Below are 27,084 nucleotides of genomic sequence, written 5' to 3' on the forward strand. Positions count from 1 at the left end.
GTATTCTGTATTGTGTGTCAAACAGTATTAGAGGAAGGAAAGATTATAAAATGCTAAATAAACTTTATTCAGAATTGTAATCTATTTGTACTGTTATGTAGCTATTAACAAATATTAAAGGTTTAGTGTGGAGTTTGTGTTAATATTTAATCAAATGATGTGGATGTGGACGAAATTCGATGTAAGTGATTGTCTTCATTGAAAAATGACGCTTGGACAGTTGCAATCTGTTGGATTGTTTTTCACCTTAGTAATACGGGGAGGCAGTCTTAAAATGTGATTTTAAATCTCTTCGTGACCTATAAAATGGAACTCCACTCCGATTTCGTGGAGCCAACGACGCCGGGGTTATCCTTTAACAATGCCAGTTTTTGGAAAACTGAAGACAGCGGGTACCATACGTCGTATACCCCGGGGTCGGTGGATTGTTCCGAAATATCAAACGAGAATCTTGATCCTGCAGCTATTCAAGGACAACTACGAATTACTGGGCAATTTCAAGTCAATTACGATATAACACCAGAGTCAAACCTTCGTTTAGGTCGTAAATACGTTCGCTCTAAAAATGTATTGGCAAACACACAAACTGAGAGCACTCCAAGCTCACCAATCGTACGACGTGGTGTTAAACGAGCTTACCAAGAAGAAGGAGAAGAAATTGTACAAAATACTGTGCCAACTCCCACCAGCGTGATTGCTGGTGGCATACAAAAGTTACATGTAACAGAGAGTTACAGAACTAGTCAACCTTATGTCTTTTCATCATCAGGGCATTCAAAATGCCCTGACAATCAGTTAACCAGTGAATTTTACCATCATGAATATGCCCAAACTTTGTCATATCCTACAACTCCAGTGAAAAAAATATGCAGAACAAGTTGCAAACTAAGTCCAACAAAAAGATCAAGTAAGAAACTTAATTTTGCCATTCATTCTCTATCTTGTGAGAGCCGTGGAGTTGTAAAACATAGACCACATAACAAAGTTGTAAGAAATATTCAGTTTCGGCCAGATCAGAAGATTGATATTATAAAAATGCTCTACCAGGATGCCAGAGCATTTCCACCTGTTTCAAAGATTCTTAGTTATTTGTCTAATGAAGATATATGCAGATTTAAATTGGTAAGTCCTGTATGGTGCCAAGTCTGGAATTATGTATCCATATCAAAGAAGCAAGAGTTCAAAACATTCTTGAAAAATGAAAAGGATAATCAGGAAAACAAGGAAAAGGGACTGATTAGGAAAAATAGTGATGCTAATCAAAACAGATCACTAAAGGAGGTGCATAATGTCATGAACACACACCTGGTGACCAGCTCTCCACGCAGCCCCCCTGTGTCTCCAAGAACCAATAAATTCAAGAAATTCACTAAGGTGAGTTTAGGTTTATTAATTATTTTTATTTCAATAAATATATCCATAATAATTAAATAATAATTATCTATTATTTCATTGCATTCTAGGTATTTTTATTGAGTTTTTAGTTTTTACTGTAGGCTTATGACAGAGAATAAACAAATAATACTAAGTATAGCAGGGACACTGCCCTACAGCAATATGAGCTTGAAGCAAGCTTGATTTTTGTAAGGAGTATCCGGGCTTGTGATACAGCTGCAGCCAGCTCATCTTATACTTTTCTATATTTCAAATAAATTTTTAGAAAAATTAATAAAAAGACAAAACATGTATATAAACGGAATGTCTTCCGTGTCCTGATCTAACAACAATATATTGTTGCAGTGTGCTCAACAAGATGCACGTCTCCAGCTGTCATGTGTGCGCTGTCACCAGCCCGCCAAAATTACGGTGGATGTTTCAGAAGAGTGGGCTGAATGCACCAGTACCTCCTGTTCCTACCAGTTCTGCAAGTTCTGTAAGTTTGACCGCCATCCAGGAAAGAGCTGCTTTAAGTATGATCTGATTGATGGCCCTAGTCCTTCTAAAAGAAAAAGAAACACAAATGCAGCATGTACTAGAAAAAGTAAGAAAAACCTGTACAGACTCATGATTTGAGAGTTGCAGAAAAAGCAGCTCTTACCAGTGTTAGTTATTCTTGTTGCATTCCATTCCATATCCAAAGATAAAGTAATTTCACAAACATAGTTTAAGTTGCTAGGCTAGTTTTAGTCATGATGTTGAGATTATTGTGACTGATATTTCCAGTGTCTGATACAGTGCCATGTTTTACTAATTTTTACTAAAAATATTTCATCAAGTAACAATAGACAAACTCAAATTTCAAATTAATATGTGCGAGTTTACCCCATATTATTAAAAAAAAAAATTGAACATAACGAAAGCTTTTGTTCCATTTACTGTACAAAACCAATATTTCATATCACTCATTGTTTGTTTTTAAGATGAAGTATGTGAATTTTAGACTGATTTTGCCATGAATAATGTAATAACTAATATCAGTAACATTTAAGTTTTTTTTAGGTAGAAGTAGAAATAGATTTCTGTTGTTTTACAACAAGTCTCTCATAAAAAAAGGACTTTAGTGGAGTGAAATATTTCTTTCAAATGTGGTAGGCAATGTCTATAGTTAATATTAGTAACCCTTCTCAAAATTAGGAACTGTACTTACCTACTTCTAACAAAAGTAAATAGATGCATCTCACCCACCTAAACGCTAAACTACAGCTCATTTTAATAGATGTGTTTTATAATAATTGGCATTTACAGTTTATAACTAAGAAATATCAACTTAAATTTAACATTCCACTTTATACCTACCAGTAATATTTATTCCATATTTTACATTCTGTTTGGTGTAGAGCTTGAAGTTTTATAGTACAAGTTGCAGTGAAGCACATTTTAAATATATTTTGTTTTTGTATACCTATATGCATTTACGTATTTGTAACACCTATTAATATGCTGTTTTCTATAGGACCATAAATTGGCACAAACTAGTACAAACCAAGATAATGACACTGTGATATTACCGGATATAATTAATTATTATGGGACCACATATTTGTACAGCATTTCATATAAAAATTTACTCACAAATATTATTGAAATTATTGAAGTTTGTGTTGCATACTCATTAGATGTTACAATTTTAAGACTGTATACACATCACTGGTACATAATTTTAATTTTTGAAACATAATTATTCGAATATTTTAAGAATTTTTAATTCACGTTAGATTATAATTTTAAGTATTTAGTTAAATAAGAAAAACAAAAAAATGTTTTTCATCAGTAAAAATTGCTGTAGCATTGATTCAATGCTATTATAAGGCAATAATTTGTATAGTGTGAAAGCTACACACAGACACTTGCTTGACACTTGACATGTTCTTTTATGTACTGTCTTTGGAGATTTATAGACACAACATTCAACTATTAGGACAAAACAATGCATCCTTAGAACTCAATTTAACATGAACTTATAGTTGCTTATATTATGACTGTAACACCACTTGTGAAGTTCAATCTCATGTAGGTACTCCAAGACTAGTGCAAGAGAAGAAACAGTCAATGATACAAGATTTTTAGTTTTATCTACCATGTGTTTGTTTTCAATTTGACGTAATTTTCTATTATTTATTTGTAAATATCTTTGCTCCCTTTTAATTGTATTCTCTCAAAGGCCGGACCAAGTAAATCCGAATTTTTAATTTCTCTATAGGTTGACGCCTGTTTTAATTCTAGTTATAATTCTGTAACATCAAAGGTTGATTGATGACTTTTACCCCATATAATATAAAAATTTCGTGTGAGGATTCTAAGATGTAATTTCATGAAAATGTTAGCTGTGGAAAATGTTATCTGTAACATTTTATTATTATATGGTGTAAATAGTATGTAACGCTTTAAAAGCTCTCTATTTGAAATGTTTTAATGATAATAAATAATTCTTCTCGATTATATTACTTTTATTCGAAAAATAGATCACTGATGGTATAAAAAATATTATACATTTACAATTTATATTTACAACAGAAAGTATTAAACTTATAAAATATCTGATAAATTAACTTAACTTATAGCTAGTGTTGACCACCGGTGCAGTTCAAGACGCATTTTTAAATAACATTCCGATTTTTATACAAATGACTAAGAGTTCAAATTCGAATATTCAAAATAAATCACAAAATATGTATTATCGTTTTCAAATATTTAGGCACTATTATGTGTACTGTCTATAGATTATTAATAAATTAGTCGAAGGACGTTTGTTCTTGTCGTGACTGAAGCCCGGTGGTACTATGTAACTTTCCCGTTATTTCAAGTTGGTTCGTTTTTCAGCCCAGACCCATCACGAACTTTGGTATTTGATAAGCCACTTGAGGTATCTGCATTATCATTGACATCCTGTAAGAGACATTTTTAGTTTTATATGTTTCGTTCGTCAAGGCAATTTTATAATAATTTATGTACAATTAGCATTATAAAGTATTGCTTCTTATTTTTTACAACTGATTCCGCTTGGGAGGTCTCAATATTATGTTTAATTATAAAATTATATTTAGCGTTAGTAGATTTTCTACAGCGAAATAATTATTTTTTGTTAATTTAACTATCCCTTAGAATAACTATATCTTAAAATACATGCTCTACCTCTATTTACAATATAATCAGACTCACCTTAAACCACTGTGCAGGTTGTAAGCTAAAAGTTAAATCCACCACCGTTAGACTTGTACAACAGTAGGAGTAGAATTATTTCTGTACAGAGAAAATTTTCATAAAGTATTAAATATATTTCTTATTTTTCTTCCCTTTAGACTTAAAATAAAAGTTTTATGATAATAAGCAATTTACATGATGAATGAGTAATGCGGAAAGATTGGATTTCGTCTGAAAATTAATTGATTGTATTTCAATTGAAAGCCTATCTTTATAAAGATGTTTGTCATTCAAGTAACATATCTACTTGTACTACTGTAGGTACATTGTAGTCATTTGTTTCTAGAAATACAACTCCAAAATGATTTTCGTGACAGATGAAAGAAATAATGGTGATTAAGTATTATAGTGGAAGCAAGATAGGTTAGAAGCCAGGAACAGACAACACTACGTCCCTCATGCTATCACCAACAGTCGGTGATAGTCGTTTACGAACTGACTCCCAACTTTTTAATCTTTAATTCGTCGAACGGCGACCATCAGTGAGACAGTGTTGTCCGTCTATTAGCGCTGTGAGGACCCGTCACCTGGTGTTTATGAATGACTCGGTGTCCGAGGTGACAACTCACGAGACAGACAGGCCATTGTAGAGCCATGCTCGCCACGTCTGTGGGGCGGGCTGGGCGCCGTCGATGCGGGCCTCGATGTGGCCGCAGAGGGCGCGGCGGTCGTGAGAGCGCCCGGACCGTGCGTCGCATACGAGCCTCTTTCGACATTCCCCGTCGCATGTGCCTCGACGCGGACTGTTCTTCCAGTAATGCCTAAACGTGAAGCATGAGGTACCAAAATTAATGTCTTGGGTAAGTACCAACAACATAATGCAATTTGCTTTATTACTTAGTTTGAGTCGCGTAGAAACCATTTGTGAATACCATGTTACTCATAGAAGTCGGATCCTTTTTTGTTTTATGTAATAGATACTTTACTTGTAGTACAAATTGAAGACATCCTCCTTAGCAGTCATGTCGTCAATAAACTTGTCCCAGTCTTGCGGCCGCAGGGCCGACATCAGGTATGCAGAGCGCGCCGAATATAACTTGTACCAAATCGGGTAACCAAACAGGTTCGCCTCCTTCAGATTCATTATCCAAGTCTCGTGATCCACAACCAACTGCAAAACCGTTAAAAAACCATTATTATATGTATATACATAGTTTTATCTCATAAAATGTATAAAAAACTTACACGTGTCGACGCCTCATGGTCGCCATCTACATAATATATTCGATATCCCAGATTCAAGTCGTAGTACGGTGATACTGACGGCCCCACGTATGCGATACTCGTTGCTCGTCCTGCGAATATATACAACCGTTATCTCATTTACAATTTTCCTCTCGAATTTTAATTAGGAACTTGCTGCATTCCAACATTTCAAACTAACCTAGATCGTTGGGATCGTAAAAGACCTCGAATTCGTCGAAATGTGTGTGCCCGAAGAACTGTGCTGTTATAGTGGATTCGTATCTGTTGATGATAGCGTAGTAGTTGCGACTCCACACCTTCAGGCAATCAGAGTGGCCCGGGGGTATATGACCTATTATATGTACTTTTTCTCCACTAAACTCTGCTGATTGAAGCTCGTAAATAAGCCATTGGAGCTCCGTAGCCGGGTCAGTGCTGTTCAGTAGCAACCACCTGAGTAGAAATCATAACGAAGTAAGTAATTTCAAACGCAAATGAAAAGAAAGTATAATCTTTCCTTCTATTTCGAAACAAAAAGGACAGTTAGTTGCAGAAATTGATGCTAGATTTTTCTGATTTCAAAGAGGTATAAAGACAATGAAGTTAACTTAGTGATCTGGTTTGACAAGCCGATTGGTCCCGATACCCAAATTCATGGATAGGTCTAAGACTACCACTACCATCAGTATTACCAGTTCTTGTTATTGCAGTAGTTCATGTTGAGAGATATGATGCGGAAGCCGGGGCGCACGAGCACAGAGTAGAAGGCGCCACGACGCACCGTGTGGGAGACACCGGCGGGCAGCCAGCGACGCCATTGTGCGTCCAGCTCGTTGTATAGCCACGCGATGTTCGACTCCGGAGACGAAATGTACGGCGGCGGGAAGCTGAAGATATTGGGTAAGTTATTCACACATATACACAATTTATAACCCGTGCAAAAATTACTTTGTGATCCCTAGTTTGGTTAGGACATTACAGGCTGATCACCTGATTGTCCGAAAGTAAGATGATCCGTGCTTCGGAAGGCACGTTAAGCCGTTGGTCTCGGTTACTACTTACTGATGTAAGTAAGTAGTCGATACATGAGCCATGTCAGGGGCCATTGGCGGCTCAATAGTAATCCTGACACCAGGGTTGATGAGGATGGTACTCCGCCTCACAACCCACGCGATAGAAGAAGAACCCGTGCGAATTAAATTAACTAGACACCTCGTACTGATGAGATAAGAAGTCTGTGTGTGCATAAAGACAACTACGCAGAAGACGAACAAGAGGACTCGCGAGGGCAACCGGGAAGGGGTTGCTCGCCAGCGATTTGTATAGTTCATTTATACCTAGTTGGTACCTACATGTACTCACAATTTATTGGTGTACAGACAGATTCGGAAGACAATTTGCAGCCACTCTAAATATAATTACATAACTGTGTAATGAGAGGAGCTAGATTAGACAAACAGAACCTACGATTTATCTAAGTATTTTATGGTTGGTGTAGAATGTAGTCCCACAATCCCACAATTTATCTAATAAAACCTGTCACTAAAATGAGTGTTTTAAACCGACCACTGTACCATATTGGATATTGGTGACATCAATCGTCAATCATCAGACGTGTTCATAGTAGTGTGGGACGTCTTTAGGCTTTTTATGATCAACTCGCTTAGCGAGTATGTTGGTGAACTAAAATGGAATTTGTTTTATTTTCTAGCTATACCTTGTTCTAAAGTTTAAGCCGAGCTACTCTGTATTTTTATTTATTACGTTATCATTCATAACATTAAGGAAATGGTAACATTACATGAGTTTCATTTAAAAAAAAAAAAAACAAAAGTATTTATTTATTACGTCAGATTATAAATACGCTGATGAATGTTGCCTGTGGTCTACAAATTCTACAATGCCGTTGTTGTTAACTTCGTAAGTCACAATACCAGCAAATACTTTGTTGATAGTAAATATAGGTACTTACCCACTACAATGCTCGAACAACGAACTATAAGGTAAGTTATTTATGAACGAGTAGGTGGGTACCTTGCATGGGCATGCAAACCAACTGATATTTTAAACTAGTTTCAGAAATATGTAAACAATAATGAGAGTGGCTGGCACGTTAGCTAGCTTGAATACATTACTGAAGCTTCTTCGCAATTATTACTACTGATTAATACGACCTTCGTACAATAAGCGGATCGCCAAACCGGCGTGTGCCTGCATTGCGTTAGTTTAATGCGATAATTATACCTGTTGACCGGAGAAGACTCGTGGTTTCCAAGAGCGGGGAAGATCGGCACGCCGGGGAACATGTCCGACATCTGAGCGACTGTTTCCTGCAGGACCTTCAGGTTCTCCTCCTTAGTCTGGTTCCACACATCGTGCGGTGGCAGATCACCCGTCCATAAAATGTAATCTATGTCCTGGAATATAAGTAAAATACTTCTTTAGCTCCGCTTGTTTGTTCTATGACTTCGGTTAAGTTAATGTTAAGTAATATTTGCAGATGTATGTTTGTTATACGGTTGCGTGAAGACACTTAGCATTTGAAAATGAGGCAATACTGACGGTGTGTGTATCTGCGATGTGTTTCAACATGTGGTCGATGGTCCGTTTGGGCGTGTCGCACTTGCGGTAGTCTCCCCAGCGGCCGGCGCCTCCGCCCGGCGTGAGCGCGGGCCCGCTCGACGCGCGGCAGCACAGAGGCTCGTTGCACTCCGCGTTCGCACCTGCAATGCGACAGATAAATACGAAACTTTATCGATTCGCTCAACTTATTAGTCAAACCAATTGCTTTACCGACTCATCAGTTACGCTCGGTTGACATTGGAAATAACGTCTCTACTTTACTGGCAGCTTTTTTGTGCGACACCAATTTAAAAGTGAAAAATGAAAAACAATTCATGAAGTTGTATCTGAAACAGGATACGCACCTTCCGCATAATAAGGATCGAAATGCGTGTCGGATATCTGTAGAACTTTGAAGGTGGGTGCTTTATCCATTGGTGCTTGGAGTGGTTCTATGGTGGGCTTTGGCACCGGAGGGAAAGCGACCTCCCACTCGTGGTAGGGATTGTACACGTCGCCACAAGCGTCGCCGATTACGAAGCTGCAGATCTCGTCCGGTCCGATGGTGACTCGTTTCAGTACGTATATCACTTCGGTCTGAAATTAAAAAGTAGTTTGTTATATCTAAAGTTATTCTATACTTTGTTGGAAACGTCGGTGTTTTTGACAAGATGGCACGTAAATGCGTCATTTGTAGGAAACAGTGTTTAAAAAAGGCAGCGATTTTACCCCAAACAGTCTTGTAATCCCTTCGCAAACTCTAGCCGACTGAATCTTCAGAGACACGCAGAACTGATAGATCATTTTGTTAATTTCCTCTTTACTTTTGCCGAGTTTGATATAGTGTTGTAGGAGGCCCGCGCCGGCCTTGCAAGCCGTGCACGATACTTTAGACATGACTGAGTGTTCCACTTCGTAGTAGACTTGTTTGAGGTTCAGCAGCTTGAGAGCCTTTTCAACAAAGAGGGGCAGGTTAGTGCTCTTGTCGCTGTCCCAGAGGAGGCGCGAGTAGTTTCTCTTGAGAGCGGCCATATGCGCTATGAGCTCGGTCTCGTTGGCCGTGGGGGGTAGCTTGTGGGTGAAGTTGGAGGGCAGGAAGAGGGGCTCCTCGTTCCGCGGCGCCGTCGTCACGTTCCAGTCGTCCGCCGGGGGGCTCCATCGTATCATTGGCTTGTTTGACCTCCCAGTGTCCAAGAATAGAGGACTACCTGCAACACATACATTCCCGCTTTTATAAACATCCTCTACTTTTCTAAACGTTCCTTAAGCGTAGACATAGTTGGACTATGTCCGGCCAAGTAGTTAATGCCATCTGCGGGAATTCTACAATAAGTCACGTAAAAAAAAACATAGTTGGAAGATGCTCACGAACCTGATGTCAAAGTAACTGCAGTAATAGTAAACAGTAGCTGAAGCAGCCATGATGATCTGATAATCATAACTGTGAAGTGAAGAAGAAGGAAGCACCCTGTAACAAGCAGAACAACAATTATCGAAAAGTATTTACAAGTAAATTACTTACATAAAGTTATGTATGAATGAATATGTATAGTAGTTCGACAGGAAACGGAACTTTGGTATACATGAAGCGTACAAAGTAAACCTACGCGGCTGCGTCAAATATCAAAGTTATATCATCAGGATATTTGCAGGCGTTTTCTTGACCAGGTACACTACACTCCGCAAGTCAAACAATAAACTGAGTAAGACGTGATTAATTATTAATGCGTTGATTGTTTCTACTTAATGACTGCCATCTAATTTAGATTATTACCTAAGTTGGGAAATGTAAATGTATTGGCATTTCCGCATTAACCTTATGAACAATTAGATATGAACTACGTAAAGTTTATAGAGGTACATTTTGTCGTGTCCTTTTACTCGCGTCGTAATATATTTTAGTTAAAATAAAATTTCCTTCTCAACACTTGTTAGAGTTACTGTGAAAGCCACTGATATCTCCTTGGGAATGTTTAGTCGGAAGAATGCCGTAAATTAATTTTCATAATATATTACCACGAATAAGCCCATAAACGCACGGGGCCGTTACTTCAGTGGGTATGAACATTAAACTCTCATAATAAAATTGTACTTTTCTCCCAAACTTTCGAATCAAATTACTTCTCAAATAACCAATAAATATTACATCGTAGAAAAATCACAGTGAAAGTAGGTTAACATACGTTCCATGACCTATTTAAGTTTATGGAGCTTAACATAAATTATATACAACACTATATTATTGAATGCTAGTCGTAAAAATTACAATTACCATGGGTTCATGTCATAATAATATACAATTTTAAAGTTATGTGTATGCGGGTAGTGGCGTAATGTAGAACATATTGGATGACAATGAGGTACCTATATTCATAGAAATAAATTAAATGGAATATAATGAGTATACAAAAAGCATTTTTATGTTCATTTAAGATAAGCATTAAGTGTATTAGGTTTCACATTCTGGAGAGTAGACCCTTGAAACCGGTATTAGCAGTACAGTTACCTCGTTATCTCTACCATGTAGAGCGCGAAGATGACCGTGTCCTAGGCTTAAGAACTGCAAGCAAGGTAACTAGTGTACTCCGTGGGGGTAAAAAATGCGATATGTTTGTATGAGTCAGCGGATTTTACAGACGGCAGCATACACGGACGTGGAGGTCGGCACTTTCTCCGCGCTTCATTGAGTTTGTTGGAAGGAAAGTGACGCGTATCACACACGGCTCGGCCGCGCATTGTGACGTGACAACATTGCAATGATTCGCTCAACGCGGGTATCACTCTAAATTTAATTACGCGCTTTGTAGACTGTCCGTCGTTGGACATCTACGTTGTATTCATGCGTTGAGCAAACAGTTTTCAGAAACGCGGTACTATAAATGATACTCGTCGTTAGTTAGTTTCAGAGCCCCGATATCGACCCCGCCGGCGTGGTCGACGATTTCCCTCATTCAGCGCTTATCGCTATCGACCCACTAGGGTTGATTAATTCTTTCAAATATTTTTCCTCTCAGACGACGCCCTGAGCCGAGGTTCGCGCCCAACTGGGCACCCTCAGGCCTGTTGTCTTAAACGTTGTACCGGGTGAGAGCCTTCAGCGCTCCCCATTTGTCCGGCCAAGTAGTTAATGCCATCTGCGGCAAATCTACAATAAGTCACGTCAAAAAAAAAAAGAGTCGTTAGTTAGTGTCTACACTATCAATGATACAAAGAGCATCATTATAACCCTATTTTGCGTTGTACGTACTTGAATATTTCTAAGAGTGGGATGTCACTGAACATATCAGCTAATAAGTTTCATAGTTATCAGATACTCTCATAATATAAGACCTCTGTTCAGATGCTTTTACTAGATGATCACAATACAGCAATATCGATCCGATATAAATAAAATTATGCCCTACATATCCTATCGAAAGCCTAGAATTGTTCTGAGAAATATGATACAACTGGGTAACCTTACTGGGCCAAAATGATCATCAAGCGCACGCAATATCATAATTCTTAGTACTTCTTCTAGGTCAGATTATGTCTCTGTCTAAGTAATCCAATTAAACTCATTTCGTATTGTTCATATTAATTATTTATTCTGTTCAATTATTCTTTAACCGTTTTTTATCAATAGTTGTTCTCAGTAAGACAGAAAAAATCTAGGTTAAAAACCTATCAACTGTTTACTGAATCGATTAACCTCATTGTACCTCTTCCAATATCATCACCAATTCGCTGTGGAGAAGCGTGGTGGAATAATAAGTATATGCTTCATAACTTGTGCCCAGTAATGGGTTGTATATAGGCTATCTAAGTTATGTCATATTTCGGATCTATTATAATAGATAATAAAAAATAAAATAATAATCATATAATTATATGGAATTGGCTTATTTTCAAATATCATTTTTGTACGAATTCTCACCAAGATTTTTCATATTATATACATACTTTCGATTTCGCTAAAAGCTTGATGTACTACCGCTGTCTTTTTCTACGTAATTGGCAAAACCACATGATTTATTATTGTATGGTAACGTATATTGTTACGACTTTTCAATCGTTTTCTCTTATGTCCAAGTAAGTGGTGGTATGCACTTGCAATTTATTGAAAGTCAAGATTGTGTACCATTGCGTTATCTAGTAGCGTACATTTACTTATTCGTTTTTCGGTTGATAGAACGTCACTACGTGTTCACGAATTTGTATCAATAAACGTAAAAAAGAGTACCTCCTAATACCTACGTGTGCAACAAATTGTTAAGTACTGGTTTTTGGACAACGTTATTTAGATAGTATCAGTTGAAATGTACACGGTTTGTGTTTTGTTGTTTCCGGACTGTGCAGTTCACGTAAAGGATTATGAGGCCACTTTCTTCTGAGCGCCTTCCAGATAACGATTATCTCACCACTTTCACTCCCCAGGCTTGTGTTGTGTTCCTTTATGCTTATAATTTTATTATTTTGTTGTTACTCAATGCAGGATCCTATGTAAACCTCGGTGTGTTACTTTCATTCGAGTGAGAAGCATGCAAACCGCAACCATTTGTCATTTCTGCGTCCACAAGTCTTGCTTCATTGCCCAAGAAAAAAATGGCAGATAATCGAAATTGTTGAATAAATAGATACGACACACTTGGAATACCATGTTCTTCTGATGGAGAAATATGAAACATTTCTCCTTGCCTTTACGAGTCCATTCGTTCCTTTGTTAATTAAATCTATGCATGTCGTTTGCATGCTGATTTCTCTCAATAACTAGTCTTCCTTGTACTCGCTGGTATCGGTAACTTACCAGCTTTCACGTTACCAGCATTTTTTTACACATAGGTGACTGAAAATTTTATTAGTTTCTGTTCTAGTTTTTTCGAGACTAGATTTCTAGTCAAGCCACGTCAACAGAAACCTGTTTTCTGTCTGTAGTAGGTAGAGTCAAGGTACCTATGTACTTGCTTTGCCTAGCATGTGGAGAGAACGTTAAAGTAATGATCACCCTGCTGTAAGTACTTACGTCTGGAAGTATAACTACATTATGTTTATTTTTGCGCCAATAATAACCACAGCGGGTCTATAATTAGGGTATCCACATAAAATCATGTTAGTGTCATTATAAAAGAAACGGTTGAATGCCTTTCGGTCAAAACGAGCGCTATTATTCTGCGTGTAGTTTGATATAGTTGACTTTTATACTTATATAGCGAAACTTTAACTATATAATACTGGTAATATTATTTTATAATAATGTATTTTAAGTTATACAATATCGTCAACCAGCAGCATCAATGACAATGACTGCTACTTTTGGAAATGTTATTTTTTTGCGAAATTTGAAAGGAACGATGAAAGTTGCTAAATCTGATAGATGTTGTTTTACATACCTACTGCATAAACGTATTTTACTGACTATTTTACTTCCATTATAGTACGTAAGACGTAGAAAGTACTGCATCAGTTACACGCGTTGCGAATCTTATGCAAGTCTTTGAAATTGTATGACAAGACTAATTGTCGTCCCCAGTTCACAATCTGTGATCGCAGACGTCGTTAGGGAAGTTAGCGGGTAATTCATTATCTTCACGGAAACACGAGTCATTATCATCGTGGGCGTGATGACAGAATACCTTTTACTTTCTGGAGGATGGTCCTTGCCCTCATCCAGACGCTTTGTTATTATAAACTTTCGTTTAGTTCATCGAACTGACTTTCTCCTGCTGATACGTCCCATTGTGAGGCTCGTTCTCATCGGAATGTGCTCCTATTATGTTAGCACCATCCACATGGTACTCGTATAGAGATGACATTACCCTTTGGCCGATGCACTCCACTTTTTATAGACCTTAATCTGCTTTTACATCACATGTTATGTTATGACTATTTTTAATGATCCATGCGCAACTTCACGTTACGATTTGATAAATAATGATATGTTTATATTTAACTGACTTTCAATCAAGTTAATTGAATATACCTACTTGCAGAGATACGTGATGATATCTAGATACCTACATGATCACATTTTATATTTTCGAATCTTTTGTTTATGAAATCATGCATAAAAATTCGAAACACCTAACGTATCAACAACTACATATACTTTCATTGGCGAAATTCGTTAAGATTTTCATCACGCAACTCTCGTGGTTGTAAACTTTCGGTCTTAAATCCATCACTTAAAACATTTACCGTATCTTTGGCATTCGTACATTAATGTGGCATAATTGATAGGAACATTTGCTGCAGAGGTTGGGGGCGCGACTTGGCCACATAATGTGCGAAGATTTTTTCTCATTTGCCATTCAGAGTTCGAGACGCACTGTCCAAGTGTCCAGCTATCTATAACGTCTAACAGTGTCGTATAAATAGTGTTAGTTGCTGGCCTCGGCTCGGGAAAACGTGTACTGACGTATCTCAATAACTAGATTTAGTTATCACATTTGCGGAACTTTAAAATAGCATAAGTGATATAGAGGTAAGTTTTCTATAGGTATTCACCCAGCTATGCGACTAATGTATCTAGATTATGCGTGAACATTTTAATTGATAAGCATCACCTGGGTATTATGATCGCTACATCCGCGTTCCCGACGCTGTTGACGTCGCGTCGATGTTCCAAGTGAATTAGTTCACGAAGATTCCAGAAAGTAATTACCTGCGTCTTTATCTGCGGTTATAGTGGTATTTCATTATTATCAAGTGTTGCTTCTTAACCCTTCTCTACTTGTTTATTAGTGAGTGACATTTAATAAGTATAAACTTTAGCTTAGTTATTCCTTTTTCATGGGACGAAACTGTGACAAGCCTGAGGTCCAATGAGTCGTAATAGGTACTAGTAAATTTAATGGACATAACGTTATATATACACTTATTTACCCGGCTAAAACAGAATCAGACGATAATTGACCCCGAGACCCGTCAACACTCTGATAAAAATGATGACCTCCTACAATGAGCTCGTCTTTACTCCTATCTAGATATATCACAACAATCATAGTACTGTTACAATAATAAATTAAATTATCGTATAATAATAGTATGATAATGAACATTATTATTATTTGTTAGAATTATGCAAATGGTAACCGACTTTGTAAAGTAAATAGGTAATAAAATTGTTTTATGTTTATGAATGATTTCTTTGATAAGGCTATATCGATATTTTTATCTCGTGGCCGTTATGATTTATTCCAGAATGTTTGTTGTTGTTGGATGTAGGTATTAACTATGACCTAAAAACTGCTCATTTTGGTATCAAAGATGGTTTACTTTTGTAACAATAAATTCGGCTGTATTGACTATGCCAATAGGTACTTATTTTCAGCGGAAGTTCTACTAGGTTTAGGCTAATAATAACAATTGTTTTCAAAATAATAGTAACGTTAAGATGAAAACCGATTACTCTCTACTGGACACAGATGTTCATTGCATTATTTTTTTTTCACCACTGATTATATAATATTCCTGCCTGGACATACCTTTCAATTAATCTAAATTGTAACAATTAATACAACGACTTTAGTTATAACCTAATAATACAACTGTAATTATTGTTTTTAATAACGGTTTAATAGTTTTTATTGACGTCATCAATTTAATGATTGAACGTAGGTCCAATCGCGTATATCGACCTATAAGGTAAGGTAAGATATCTACATAGGTAAGGTATGTACATTACCACTATGAAACATTGGTCGATATACGCCTCGACAACGAGGTTTTCCGTATCTATCTTTCGTCTAGTAGATACTTACAACAATCGACCTTGTGATGCGTTCTGTGAATACTAGAGTAGGTATATCGTAAAAATCGGATTGTCAGGTCCGCTTACCTGAGAATTATTTCGTATTCTATGCCTTAGATTTGGCTTAAACCTTCAGCTAGATATTCTTTTTAGTTGATTGACCCCGAAGGGCAATGCAAAGGGTACTACGCCCATAGAAGAAGGTAACCGTCCCGTTTCCGTTCCCGCCAAAATGTCTCAACATAGATAAGCGGACCCTTTAAAACGGGATGTCCAAGTAATTATGTTTTCTTATTATGATTCGTTCACATTTGCATTGGTACGGTAAACAAAATCGCAAAACTTTAGTATCGCACATGACTCGCAAGTGAAAATATCAGAGAAGCTTTTCTTCCACCTCCCAGTGTCTGAGTGTTGTTGTGCCTAATTTACTAGCTACTAAATAAATGATTAGTGAGTTTATTCCATTGCCCTGTATGTTTGGTGTACTAGGTTCAAGATAAATTATGATATTGGGATTACTAAATAAAGACAAATCTAAAACTAAGGAAAAACATTTTCTTTTTCTATTTAACTTATTTATGAATTTTAATCACGAAAAACGTAATTCCGTTCGACATTTAACACGTTTTTCTATGACGTCACAGTGTGCTTTTTCATACTTTCATAGTAATTTCGTGTTTTGACATTTAGAAAAAAGTGTCTGATTTGACTAGTTGAAAACTAACCCATTGTAGTTAAAGTTCTGAGGTTCTTTTTGTATAGTGCCCAATAACATTCTTAATAAGTAATTCTTAGCGAATGGTTGCTATACTAAATAGTGAAAGGAAAAGATCATTCAACACTCGTTGAATGATCTTTTTTGCGTGTCCTTTCCTATGAGCTGACGCTTCTTGTCATAGCACTCATCATCATCATCATCATCAGCCCATTAACGTCCCCACTGCTGGAGCACGGGCCTTCCCTATGGACGGATAGGGAGATCGGGCCTTAAACCACCACGCCGGCCCAGTGCGGATTGATGGTTATTAACGACTGCTAATGCAGCCGGGACCAACGGCTTAACGTGCCTTCCGAAGCACGGAGGAGCTCGAGATGAAAACTTTTTTTTTGTGGTCACCCATCCTATGACCGGCCTTTGCGAAAGTTGCTTAACTTCAACAATCGCAGACCGAGCGCGTTTACCGCTGCGCCACCGAGCTCCTCATTGCACTAATTAGGTTGTATTATGACAACATTGTAACTTTGAAACGGGGCAAAGACCACTTGCAGCATTTCTTGTGAATACCCAAGAATTGATAGAAACAATGGGTTGATTGTGCTACGATTTTATGATTCACATCGTTTAATTACTTACACATCTACTTTTAACACGCAATAAAGTAAATACTCGGTAGCAAGTATTGACTACTTTTGCTTTTTGTTTGCTTTCGCGGAAATGACAAGTCATATCTCTTTATGATAAGTGCTTAATAATGGTCATTGTGTAGGTGAATGATCTATATTGGTTCGCGTGTTATCGGTTCTCTATCGGATATTGAGCATTATCCTGAAACTTCCTGGTCTTTATCCCTACCATTGTTTAAGACTAAACCACGATAAATGAATCGATACACATGCTCGTTGAAATCAAGGACAAAATAGATTAATTGAAGAATCTGCATTAAACATGAACAACCTGGTGACCTGAATAACACTAGGAAATGCAGTTTATAATGCATATATGTCTAATTACTTGGTTCTTCCTTTAAATGCTACTCTTCGATTTAAGTAAGAACATCCTGAAACTAACAAAGGATACTTACCAATTTTGATCGGTCCAATCACAAACTAAAAATAAAAGCTTAATATTACTGTTCAAAGAGTATTTATATCCGGACTTTTTTTAATGAGTAAATACTGGTACTTACGTATTTTTGTGTATAAAAAATAAACTGGAATTTTCTTTTTTAGCATTTTAGTAATTTTTTGTTGATGCAAACGGCCAGTAATAGAGATTGAAAACTTATTATAAAAAGGTGGTATTCAACTATAATATGTTACTGGTAAGTAAGTATATTCTAGAAATTAAAAACGAATCGATTTTTTCTTTTTATACTTTATGGCTATAATGGCATTAATTTTTCACTGCAATCGGCCAGCTATGCATAGAGTTGCCGAGTACTATAAAGAGATGGCATGCAATAAACTTTTATTCAGAAGTCGGTCGCCCAATAAAGGGACCTATAAATAGATGTTGTTATTAATGATTGACCCCTGGCCCGCTTTCTTTCGTTGTCCGTCAGGTGATGCAATGTTAATAATATAAAGACTTCTTAACGAAGCATTTGTATGGCGTCGTTGTTTTATGTAAGTAATGCTTACATCATGATTTCGGAGAGCGCACTAGGCTTTGCCGCAAATTATAGAGATTGACTGCCATTTCTGAGATTAAAGCAAGATAAACATCAAATAAATAAACATTTTCGCGAAAAGAAAGTAGCCATCAGAAAGATTTTTAAATTATCGAATACTGCAGCTGTATAGGTTTTGAGCATAGTATTTCGTAACAATTAATTTTTGGATTACCTTAAGTGTTAAAAATAAATTAGCGTCATCGTACCCTAAGTTTACGTTCATCATCATCATCAGCCCATTAACGTCCCCACTGCTGGGGCACGGGCCTTCCCTATGGATGGATAGGGAGATCGGGCCTTAAACCATCACGCGGGCCCAGTGCGGATTGATGGTTATTAACGACTGCTAATGCAGCCGGGACCAACGGCTTAACGTGCCTTCCGAAGCACGGAGGAGCTCGAAAGGAAAACTTTTTTTTGTGGTCACCCATCCTATGACCGGCCTTTGCGAAAGTTGCTTTACTTCAACAATCGCAGACCGAGCGCGTTAACCGCTGCGCCACCGAGCTCCTCAAGTTTACGTTAAGTTTACGTTACTTAGTAGTAGTAAGTTTACGTTACTTAGTAGTAAGTATTACATAAACTGTGTCCTAACGAACATCGCACTAAATTCAAATATACTTTAATGCACCAAAATAAAAGAAAATAGTTACAAAAGATACTTAACTAGGGACATTGCAAATGGTGGCCTTTTCGCTTGAAGCGATTTCTTCCAAATAACCATAAGGCTAACTAATATATTTTTAATAAACATATCGTCTACTTTGTTATGGTTTACTTCATAAAAAATAACTTTATCTCATAAGTTAGCCTAACATACATAACCTATGTCATCATCATTAACGTCCCCACTGCTGGGGCACGGGCCTTCCCTATGGATGGATAGGGAGATCGGGCCTTAAACCATCAGTGCGGATTGATGGTTATTAACGACTGCTAATGCAGCCGGGACCAACGGCTTAACGTGCCTTCCGAAGCACGGAGGAGCTCGAGATGAAAACTTTTTTTTTGTGGTCACCCATCCTATGACCGGCCTTTGCGAAAGTTGCTTTACTTCAACAATCGCAGACCGAGCGCGTTAACCGCTGCGCCACCGAGCTCCTCATAACCTATGTATCTAATCTCAAATCTGCAATAAATGTAGTGCTTAAGAAATGTATTCATAGAAACTTATCTTAACATAACTAAGCTTAAGGGGAAGTCAGTAAGATGAATTGAGTACCCATACCTTACCGAGCGATCTGTTAGACCAACGTGATAGGTATCCGTAGCGTAGCGTGGTAGGTAGAGCCGTATCGCTGTCTATAATGGTCGAGCCAACTGTGTTAGTGAAAAGTACACTTAATTTAAATTAATAACTCTTTGGTATATTGTCATGTGAATCATAAAATCGTAGCACAATCAACCCATTGTTTCTATCAATTCTTGGGTATTCACAAGAAATGCTGCAAGTGGTCTTTGCCCCGTTTCAAAGTTACAATGTTGTCATAATACAACCTAATTAGTGCAATGAGGAGCTCGGTGGCGCAGCGGTAAACGCGCTCGGTCTGCGATTGTTGAAGTTAAGCAACTTTCGCAAAGGCCGGTTATAGGATGGGTGACCACAAAAAAAAAGTTTTCATCTGAAGTTCCTCCGTGCTTCGGAAGGCACGTTAAGCCGTTGGTCCCGGCTGCATTAGCAGTCGTTAATAACCATCAATCCGCACTGGGCCCGCGTGATAGTTTAAGGCCCGATCTCCCTATCCATCCATAGGGATGGCCCGTGCCCCAGCAGTGGGGACTTTAATGGGCTGATGATGATAAGTACTACTCTGGGCGCCATCCCACTCTCCGTCGGACAGAGTACTGCGGGGCGGCAGGTAAGAGGGAAACCACTGCTCTATTTTTCCCTAGAAAAATAGCATGGAGAATGCTACACCTACAAGAGCGTGGCTCTTAAATTAGTGATGATGAGTACTTACGTGCGAATTATTGTTGTCTCAATATTGAAAGAACTGGACGTTACACTACTTATTCCTTCTTAAGATATTTTATTTGTGAACTCTATAAATGTTCAGTCAATTGTTTTATTTGACCATAAGTAATTTTAAATCGGTTTGATACGGGTCAACCCAAGTAGCAATCAAGAATTGTGATTAAGTCATATATGTCTAAACTTTAGCTAAAGTGAGATTTATCCAAATCAAATAGGACTTATTAGGACTTCATAAATTCATTTCCTTCTTTAATTCTATATAGTTTTCAACAAATCCTACTTTAGATAATTTAGAATACACAAAACCAAGTTAAGTATTCACAAAACTATTTAGTCTTATCTCAGCCTACTGTTAAGTCTACAAGTATTCTTTTACTTTACTCAGATTATTTGAAGGCTCACTTAACACTAAATTGATTTAATGAAGTATCAGTTTAGTCTTGTAAAGTAAAAATTGATTGCCTAGATATACTTAAGGCAATTTTTATTATTTGTTGCTCCTATACAAGACTGTTTTATTCGTTTTTGACTACAATAAGTAAAACATAAGAAAAGTCTATTCAATGGACGATAAAATCGAAATAGAAGCAAGCAGAAAGATGGATAAAGTCCAAATAATAAAATGATCTGGTGATTTTCGAAGGCAGAATATTAAATACTTACAGAAAATTAACCTGTGATAATGCACATCCCACTGTTTTTGTTAGCGATGCGATATCTTCTTCATTGCCATCATTTTTTTATATCGATTGGTATAACACAATCATTTAATTTTGGCAAAAAAATCGTAAGTTCCTGTTTTTCAAATCCGATCCAGCGTGTGGCGGCCCAGGTACCTACGTCTCGCACAAATCTTCTCAAAAATGACTAAGCTAGTCTAACCTAATCTAAGCGCACGGCAACACTACACCATGAAAAATCGAGTTTTATAGTAAAACCTGCTAAGTTCAAATATAAAATTAGGTACCTATTAGTCTAATAATAAATAAATCCAATCAAAAACATAAATGTGAAATGAGAGCCAAGTTCAATATTATGCAATGCTTTGGTTGTTGACTTCAACGACAAAAGAAGTGAGATCTAAATGGGTGCCAAGTTCAAGGTCAGTCCTGAAATTTATTTATAAGTAACAGTATAACATATCATATCTTCTTATAACATAAATATATTGTAGCCTAAGGTCTGTCTTATTGTAGGTAAGTACATATCCTCGTAACGCGTGGGTCCTTTTAAAAGGACAAATTCAAAACTAAAAGTCGACTTTATAGATATAATACATTTGAATACCTATTAAACTCGTTTAAGATTCACGTTAAGTTAAAAAAAATAAAAAGCCAGTAAAATGGATGTGAGTTGTGTTGTATCGTGGGCGAAAAGCTGACAACCTATCACCGCTAAACACATGTTCCAACTTGCTTACCTACCCTTAAAGTACTTGTCGAATACGGCATCAAGTGGTTTTATGATCACTTAGTGCTCTGCCTACCCCGATATAGGCGTGATTGTATATTATGTTAAGTTAATCCACATACCTACCACAAAAAGACCGGCTGTCATGAGTTTTGATTACTTACTGATTCTTACATCTATAGTTAGGTACAGGCACTAACTAGGTATTTATGTTAAGCGTTCATTATAGAATCTAATAATTAAAAATTTGCCAGTTTATTATTTTTTTCCTTTATATTCATCTAATTACCTATCTTACCAAATACCAAATTTTAACTCTCTAGGATCATCTGGAACTGGGTTAGACTTTTGATTTATAGGTCAGTCAGTCAGTCAGTCAGTCAATGATAAAAATGAGGATTTTTGTACATTAATATCTAAATAACCGTTTGAGATAAGCTTATGAAATTTAGAACACTTATATGTATCTCACAAGTCTCAATATATGAGCCAAATTTACGATACGATACGATACGATTTGATACGTTTATGTAAAATAGTTTTTGATTTATGAGGGGGTCAAAAGTGGCTGCAAATGGTTCGTGTAATATTACACACGGTGCGGCTCGCCAGTTCTATTTCTTGAACTTGGCTTGATACGCTACCGCGTGTCTAGATACTTTTCTTTCTTCTTTCATTCTTTCTTTTAATAATTTTAAAAATGTACCTATTTTTAACTAAGCTTTATTCACAATCATAAACAAAACATATCTATTTTAAGTTTTGTGTATGGTTAAATGCATTTAAAGTGGGCATTAGATTCGATTCCTTTATTTTTTTAGCTTGATAAAGTCATCGGGAGTTACATAGATGATTCTGGCCTTTTTTAACAATAATGTTTTTGGTGGGCTTAGAAACTACCGCGCACACACACGACGTTAATCAAATTGCAAGGGTTCTTCGTATATACAATATTCAACGGATACTCGTAAATTTTTACAATAATCACATTGTTTCCGTTGGCAATTAGAAGCGCGGTGATCGTACCTACTTTGCGTCAGCGAACCATGTAGGTACCTAAGAGAATGTATGCGCGGAGACTCATTAGCAAATTGAGTTTATGTTTGTTAGTTCCAATTGCGATAAATATTAAATAATTAAGTAAATCACATTCCTATCCAAGTAAGAACTCAGCATAACAATATTTTTTATCTTCCACGAGTCGAAAAACTTACCTCTCAAACAAACATACTTTCCATAGGTTTTAAAAGCTTGTTCGATTTTAATTGTTACTTGTTACATAGATGATTCTGGCACAAAATAAACAAACATGATTTTACGACATTACTTTACTAAATCAAAATAGAGGATCACTTTAGACATAAGAGTTTTAAGTAGGAATTCACTAAATACTTTTTGTCTTAAGTTGGTATACTCCTAGACAATTGAAGTAAAATTTATCTTAACTAGTACTTGATGAAGTGCAACTTGACTTTACTTTTCTAAACTGATTCTTACGAAATCAATTGTTTCTAAAGTCTTACTTCATTTAGAAAAATATTACTTAACGCCATTTTGCACTTACAGGAAGAAAACATGTAATATTTTTTTGACAATATTATCGTCAAAAACTGAAGTAAATTAATATATATCTCTGTTGTAGTAACAATTACTGCGTTCAGCTGTCACATATTAATACAAAATGAATTTCTCTATACTATATGTCACCATTTTTTTTATTTGCTGAATAATCAATCCAAATTTTATTATTATTTTTCTGGTATATTAAAGGCCCTTCTGTTTTTTAACACTTTCTATCGATTTTACACGAGAAACAATCATGCGTTTATAATTTCCTGTATGTGAAACGGCAGAATAACCTTTTGTTAAAACAACTTAACAAATATTTTCGACGCCATTTTCTTACAGACTTCATTTCTTGTGTTAATGTAAATGTTCGCCATTATATTCTAAAATAAAGACGCGTGAAGTAAAAATCGTTTTAGTATGACCTGAAGTTTTACTTCGTTAAGTTACAATTGACTCAGTGCAATTCAATCCTATAGTCTTAACTAAGTATTGTAGATATCTTCAAGTATACATTTTTGGTATTAAGTGATACTACAAGAATTCTAAGTTTAGAATACGCAAGAACATTGTCTAAAGTAGGGTTTAAGTCTGACTTAACGTTGTCTTAAGTCTGTCTTGTATAAGAGTTAAAGTATGTGCCCACTTTTACTAAACTGTATCTTCAAGACATCTTGAGGGATATCTTGGAGACATATAAGACTTATCCAAGACAAGGGCTTGATTTAGTCTACTTGCCTTCAAGATATCTACAATTCTCTTTTAAGACAATCGGTTGCTACTTGGGAAGACCCGTAAAATGAACAATAAGTAGTCTTTATGGTGTTATCAATAAATAAGTTAAGAATTTCATTGTTATATATACTTAGGTAAACATTGCCGATTGAAATTTGATTAGATATGGCTACTCTACCCATACCTCATGACTAAATTATTTGTAGCGTATAGGTATCCAGAAAACTTATGATTACGATTCCATTTTTTACGAATGCGCGTCCTTGTTTCCTTTTATGGTTATTTAGTGAATGCGAATCACCTTTAAAGCTGGTATTTATAGTCCCCACTGGCAATGCGGAATAAATAACAACAGGAGACGCTATTTATATGCGACAAATGTATAGGTAAGTGTACCCATAGCCACTTATGATTCTACCCGCATCAAAATTCGCCGTTAACCTCCTTTGCGAAGTAGAAGAAAGTGGCCACTGACTAATATTTTAAGGATGGCATCATTTCTGATTCTGATTATTTATATGGATTTATGAGATAAGAATAGGAATTTTCAAATAAGTATATTTTCTGTAGGTAATAATTATCTTTACACTTATCAATAACGAACACATGACACACTACATAACAACGGATCGCGCCTCTATCCCTTATACATATATACAATACGCCAGCTATGTTAAGTCCCATGTACCTAATAGGGACAACAATATAACATGATAATCTCTTTTACAAGACATAATAGAAGATGGGAACATGAAAACTTGCTTTAATAAAAAAAAAATAGTTTATTTCACATAATTGTAACGAAGTTTGTTGTCGAGACTTCCCAGTAAGTAAGTAGAGTACTTGTGTTGGGAATGACTCGCAACTCCCCTTTGGTATACATAAGATTTTAAAACATGGCAAATATATAGGTATATAAACACATTAAAAAGAAAAAAAGTGAATTAAAATAAAATGTGTGTGAGAGGGTGAGTGTGTGTATGTGAGTGCGTGTGTGTGAGTGCGTGTGTGTGTGTATGTGTGTCTGTACGTGTGTGTGTGTATAAATAAATAAATGATCTATTATGTAGTCCTAAGTAGGAGATTTTCCACTTCATCGTAGGTTAACGTACGTAGCCAGTCCGAAACAATTTTTTTACAAGTATGAAATTGTAGAGGATATATTTGTATTATTTTATTATATATAAAGGGGGACTGGCAAGCGTATTGACGTTGAGCAAAAGCAGTGCGGACTGTCCTCATAGGAGCCACTTTGTCGTTCCTTTACTTGTACTTCTAATTGGGTCGTGTACTACTTAGACTCAAGATAAATTATGAAATTCTGATTACTAAATAAAGACTGATCTAAAAGTAATGAAAAACATTTTCTTTTGTCTATTTAACGTATTTACGAATTTTAATCAAAATAAACGTAATAATAAGTCCGACATTTTATCAAGTTTTTCTATGACGTCACAGTGTGCTTTTTCATAGAAATTCGTGTTTTGACGTTTAGTAAAAAGTAACTGATTTGACTTGTTGGAAACTAGCCTAACGGACCTACCAAATCTTCAAATTAGGTAAAAGAGTAGCATTCCCGTAAAACTAATCGATGAAAGGATACGATATACCGCTAGGGAGATGATGATTGTGGATCTAAGACTTGTTGTCGAGCCAACTAGGGAGAGGGTGCCTGATCTAAAATTGCATACATACGGGTCAAATTGATAATATCCTTCTTTTTTGAAGCCGGTCGGTCGGTTAGCTGGTCATCATACACACCCTCACGCCTATTCGCCAGCAACAATGTATTTGCCAGCTTTTTTTTCAGTTAAATAACTGATCATCAAGTTAGCAAAAATAGCTGCAAGTTAATTATAACAAGTGGAAGTTAACGATTTCTTTAAAAAACGAATTCCGTTAAACGTGATATAACACACCCGTATTGCTTTTTTGGGTGGGTAGAAATAAAATTTAGCCGAAAACTACATGCAGTCACACTTGGCTTTGTACTCCTGAAATACACACTACACTACCTACTTACATAATGACATACCTACTTACTCAGTATGATAAACAATATCTAATATATATTTAGTTCACCACATGATGGATGAACCTACCTCTGACTACCCCAATTAGGAATATAGTCGTGGACTTATGTTGTTTTATGATTAATTAGTAAAAATCCTAATAGCTTCGTGGTGGAGTATGCTTCGGCCACTTGGCCGTTAACTACTTAGTTAATGCTATCTGCATAATGAAAAAAAAATCGGAGTATTCTCCATATCCCGTCCGGCTGATTGAGGGGAGGCCTGTCCCTATGCCCAACAGTGGGATGTACAGTATAGAATAAGAATAAAATAAATTTATTGCCAGTAACAATAATAGTGTAGGTACGAGTATACTTTTAAACAGAACGAGCAGTTCAGTACAATTAGTGATTTTATTTCAATACAGATAACATTTTACAATATTCTCAATGCGCGGAAAGAATTAGATCTGTCAAAGTACGTCTGCTAGTGTTGTGACGTTCAAGAGATGTATCAGTCGATATTAGATCGATTCTTTTTATGTAACAATACTTATAGACTATTTATGTTTATGTATATACGTAGGTTTGTGCCTACTTGCCAATCAGTTGCGTAGGCTTTTCTTCGCTGATGCTTTAGTATTGTATATTTCATATGTAATTTTCTATGTATTATATAAAGTGTTATCTAAGTATATAGATACTTTTGTATATACTTAATGAATTACCGTTGATTTCCAGTTCCTATTGTGTTAGGAATTTCTTGAATACGTAAATACTCAACCGGTAATTCCTCTTGGCGTAGGTAGAGCTAATCGTTGTAAGTCATTAGTGACTACAACCAGTCTTGATTTTAACACTATTATTATAATAT

At 36.4% G+C, this 27,084-nt stretch overlaps 3 protein-coding genes across 6 annotated transcripts in view; 2 read left to right on the forward strand and 1 right to left on the reverse strand.

The window, feature by feature from the left end:
- Nucleotides 1-3,877, forward strand: LOC126377792 (F-box only protein 5-like). Its single transcript, XM_050025627.1, has 2 exons — nt 1-1,374; nt 1,741-3,877. Exons 1-2 carry the CDS (start codon nt 307-309, stop codon nt 2,011-2,013), a joined length of 1,341 nt encoding a protein of 446 aa, XP_049881584.1. The 5' UTR covers nt 1-306; the 3' UTR covers nt 2,014-3,877.
- LOC126377622 (sphingomyelin phosphodiesterase) overlaps nt 3,867-27,084 on the reverse strand; it is a 26,085-nt gene continuing 2,867 nt past the window's right edge. For 2 of the 4 annotated variants that reach the window (XM_050025474.1, XM_050025469.1), the window contains exons 2-13: nt 9,761-9,856; nt 9,118-9,596; nt 8,754-8,985; nt 8,389-8,549; nt 8,071-8,243; nt 6,519-6,713; nt 6,026-6,279; nt 5,827-5,936; nt 5,568-5,752; nt 5,211-5,402; nt 4,600-4,624; nt 3,867-4,326 (exon numbers count right to left, since the gene is read on the reverse strand). In XM_050025474.1, the coding sequence (XP_049881431.1) occupies nt 4,240-4,326; nt 4,600-4,624; nt 5,211-5,402; nt 5,568-5,752; nt 5,827-5,936; nt 6,026-6,279; nt 6,519-6,713; nt 8,071-8,243; nt 8,389-8,549; nt 8,754-8,985; nt 9,118-9,596; nt 9,761-9,827 (2,160 nt within the window). In that variant the 5' untranslated portion in view covers nt 9,828-9,856 and the 3' untranslated portion in view covers nt 3,867-4,239. Of the gene's footprint in view, nt 4,327-4,599; nt 4,681-5,210; nt 5,403-5,567; nt 5,753-5,826; nt 5,937-6,025; nt 6,280-6,518; nt 6,714-8,070; nt 8,244-8,388; nt 8,550-8,753; nt 8,986-9,117; nt 9,597-9,760; nt 9,857-27,084 lie in introns of all 4 variants that reach the window. The other 2 variants (XM_050025476.1, XM_050025475.1) reach the window with 2 other exon arrangements.
- Nucleotides 14,687-27,084, forward strand: part of LOC126377746 (vitellogenin receptor-like) — a 19,472-nt gene continuing 7,074 nt past the window's right edge. The window contains exon 1 of the mRNA XM_050025559.1: nt 14,687-14,848. The gene's annotated coding sequence lies outside the window, so the exon portion shown is untranslated. The remainder of the gene's footprint in view (nt 14,849-27,084) is intronic.

Source organism: Pectinophora gossypiella, chromosome 2 (assembly GCF_024362695.1).
Source record: "Pectinophora gossypiella chromosome 2, ilPecGoss1.1, whole genome shotgun sequence".
NCBI classification, from domain to species: Eukaryota; Metazoa; Arthropoda; class Insecta; order Lepidoptera; family Gelechiidae; genus Pectinophora; species Pectinophora gossypiella.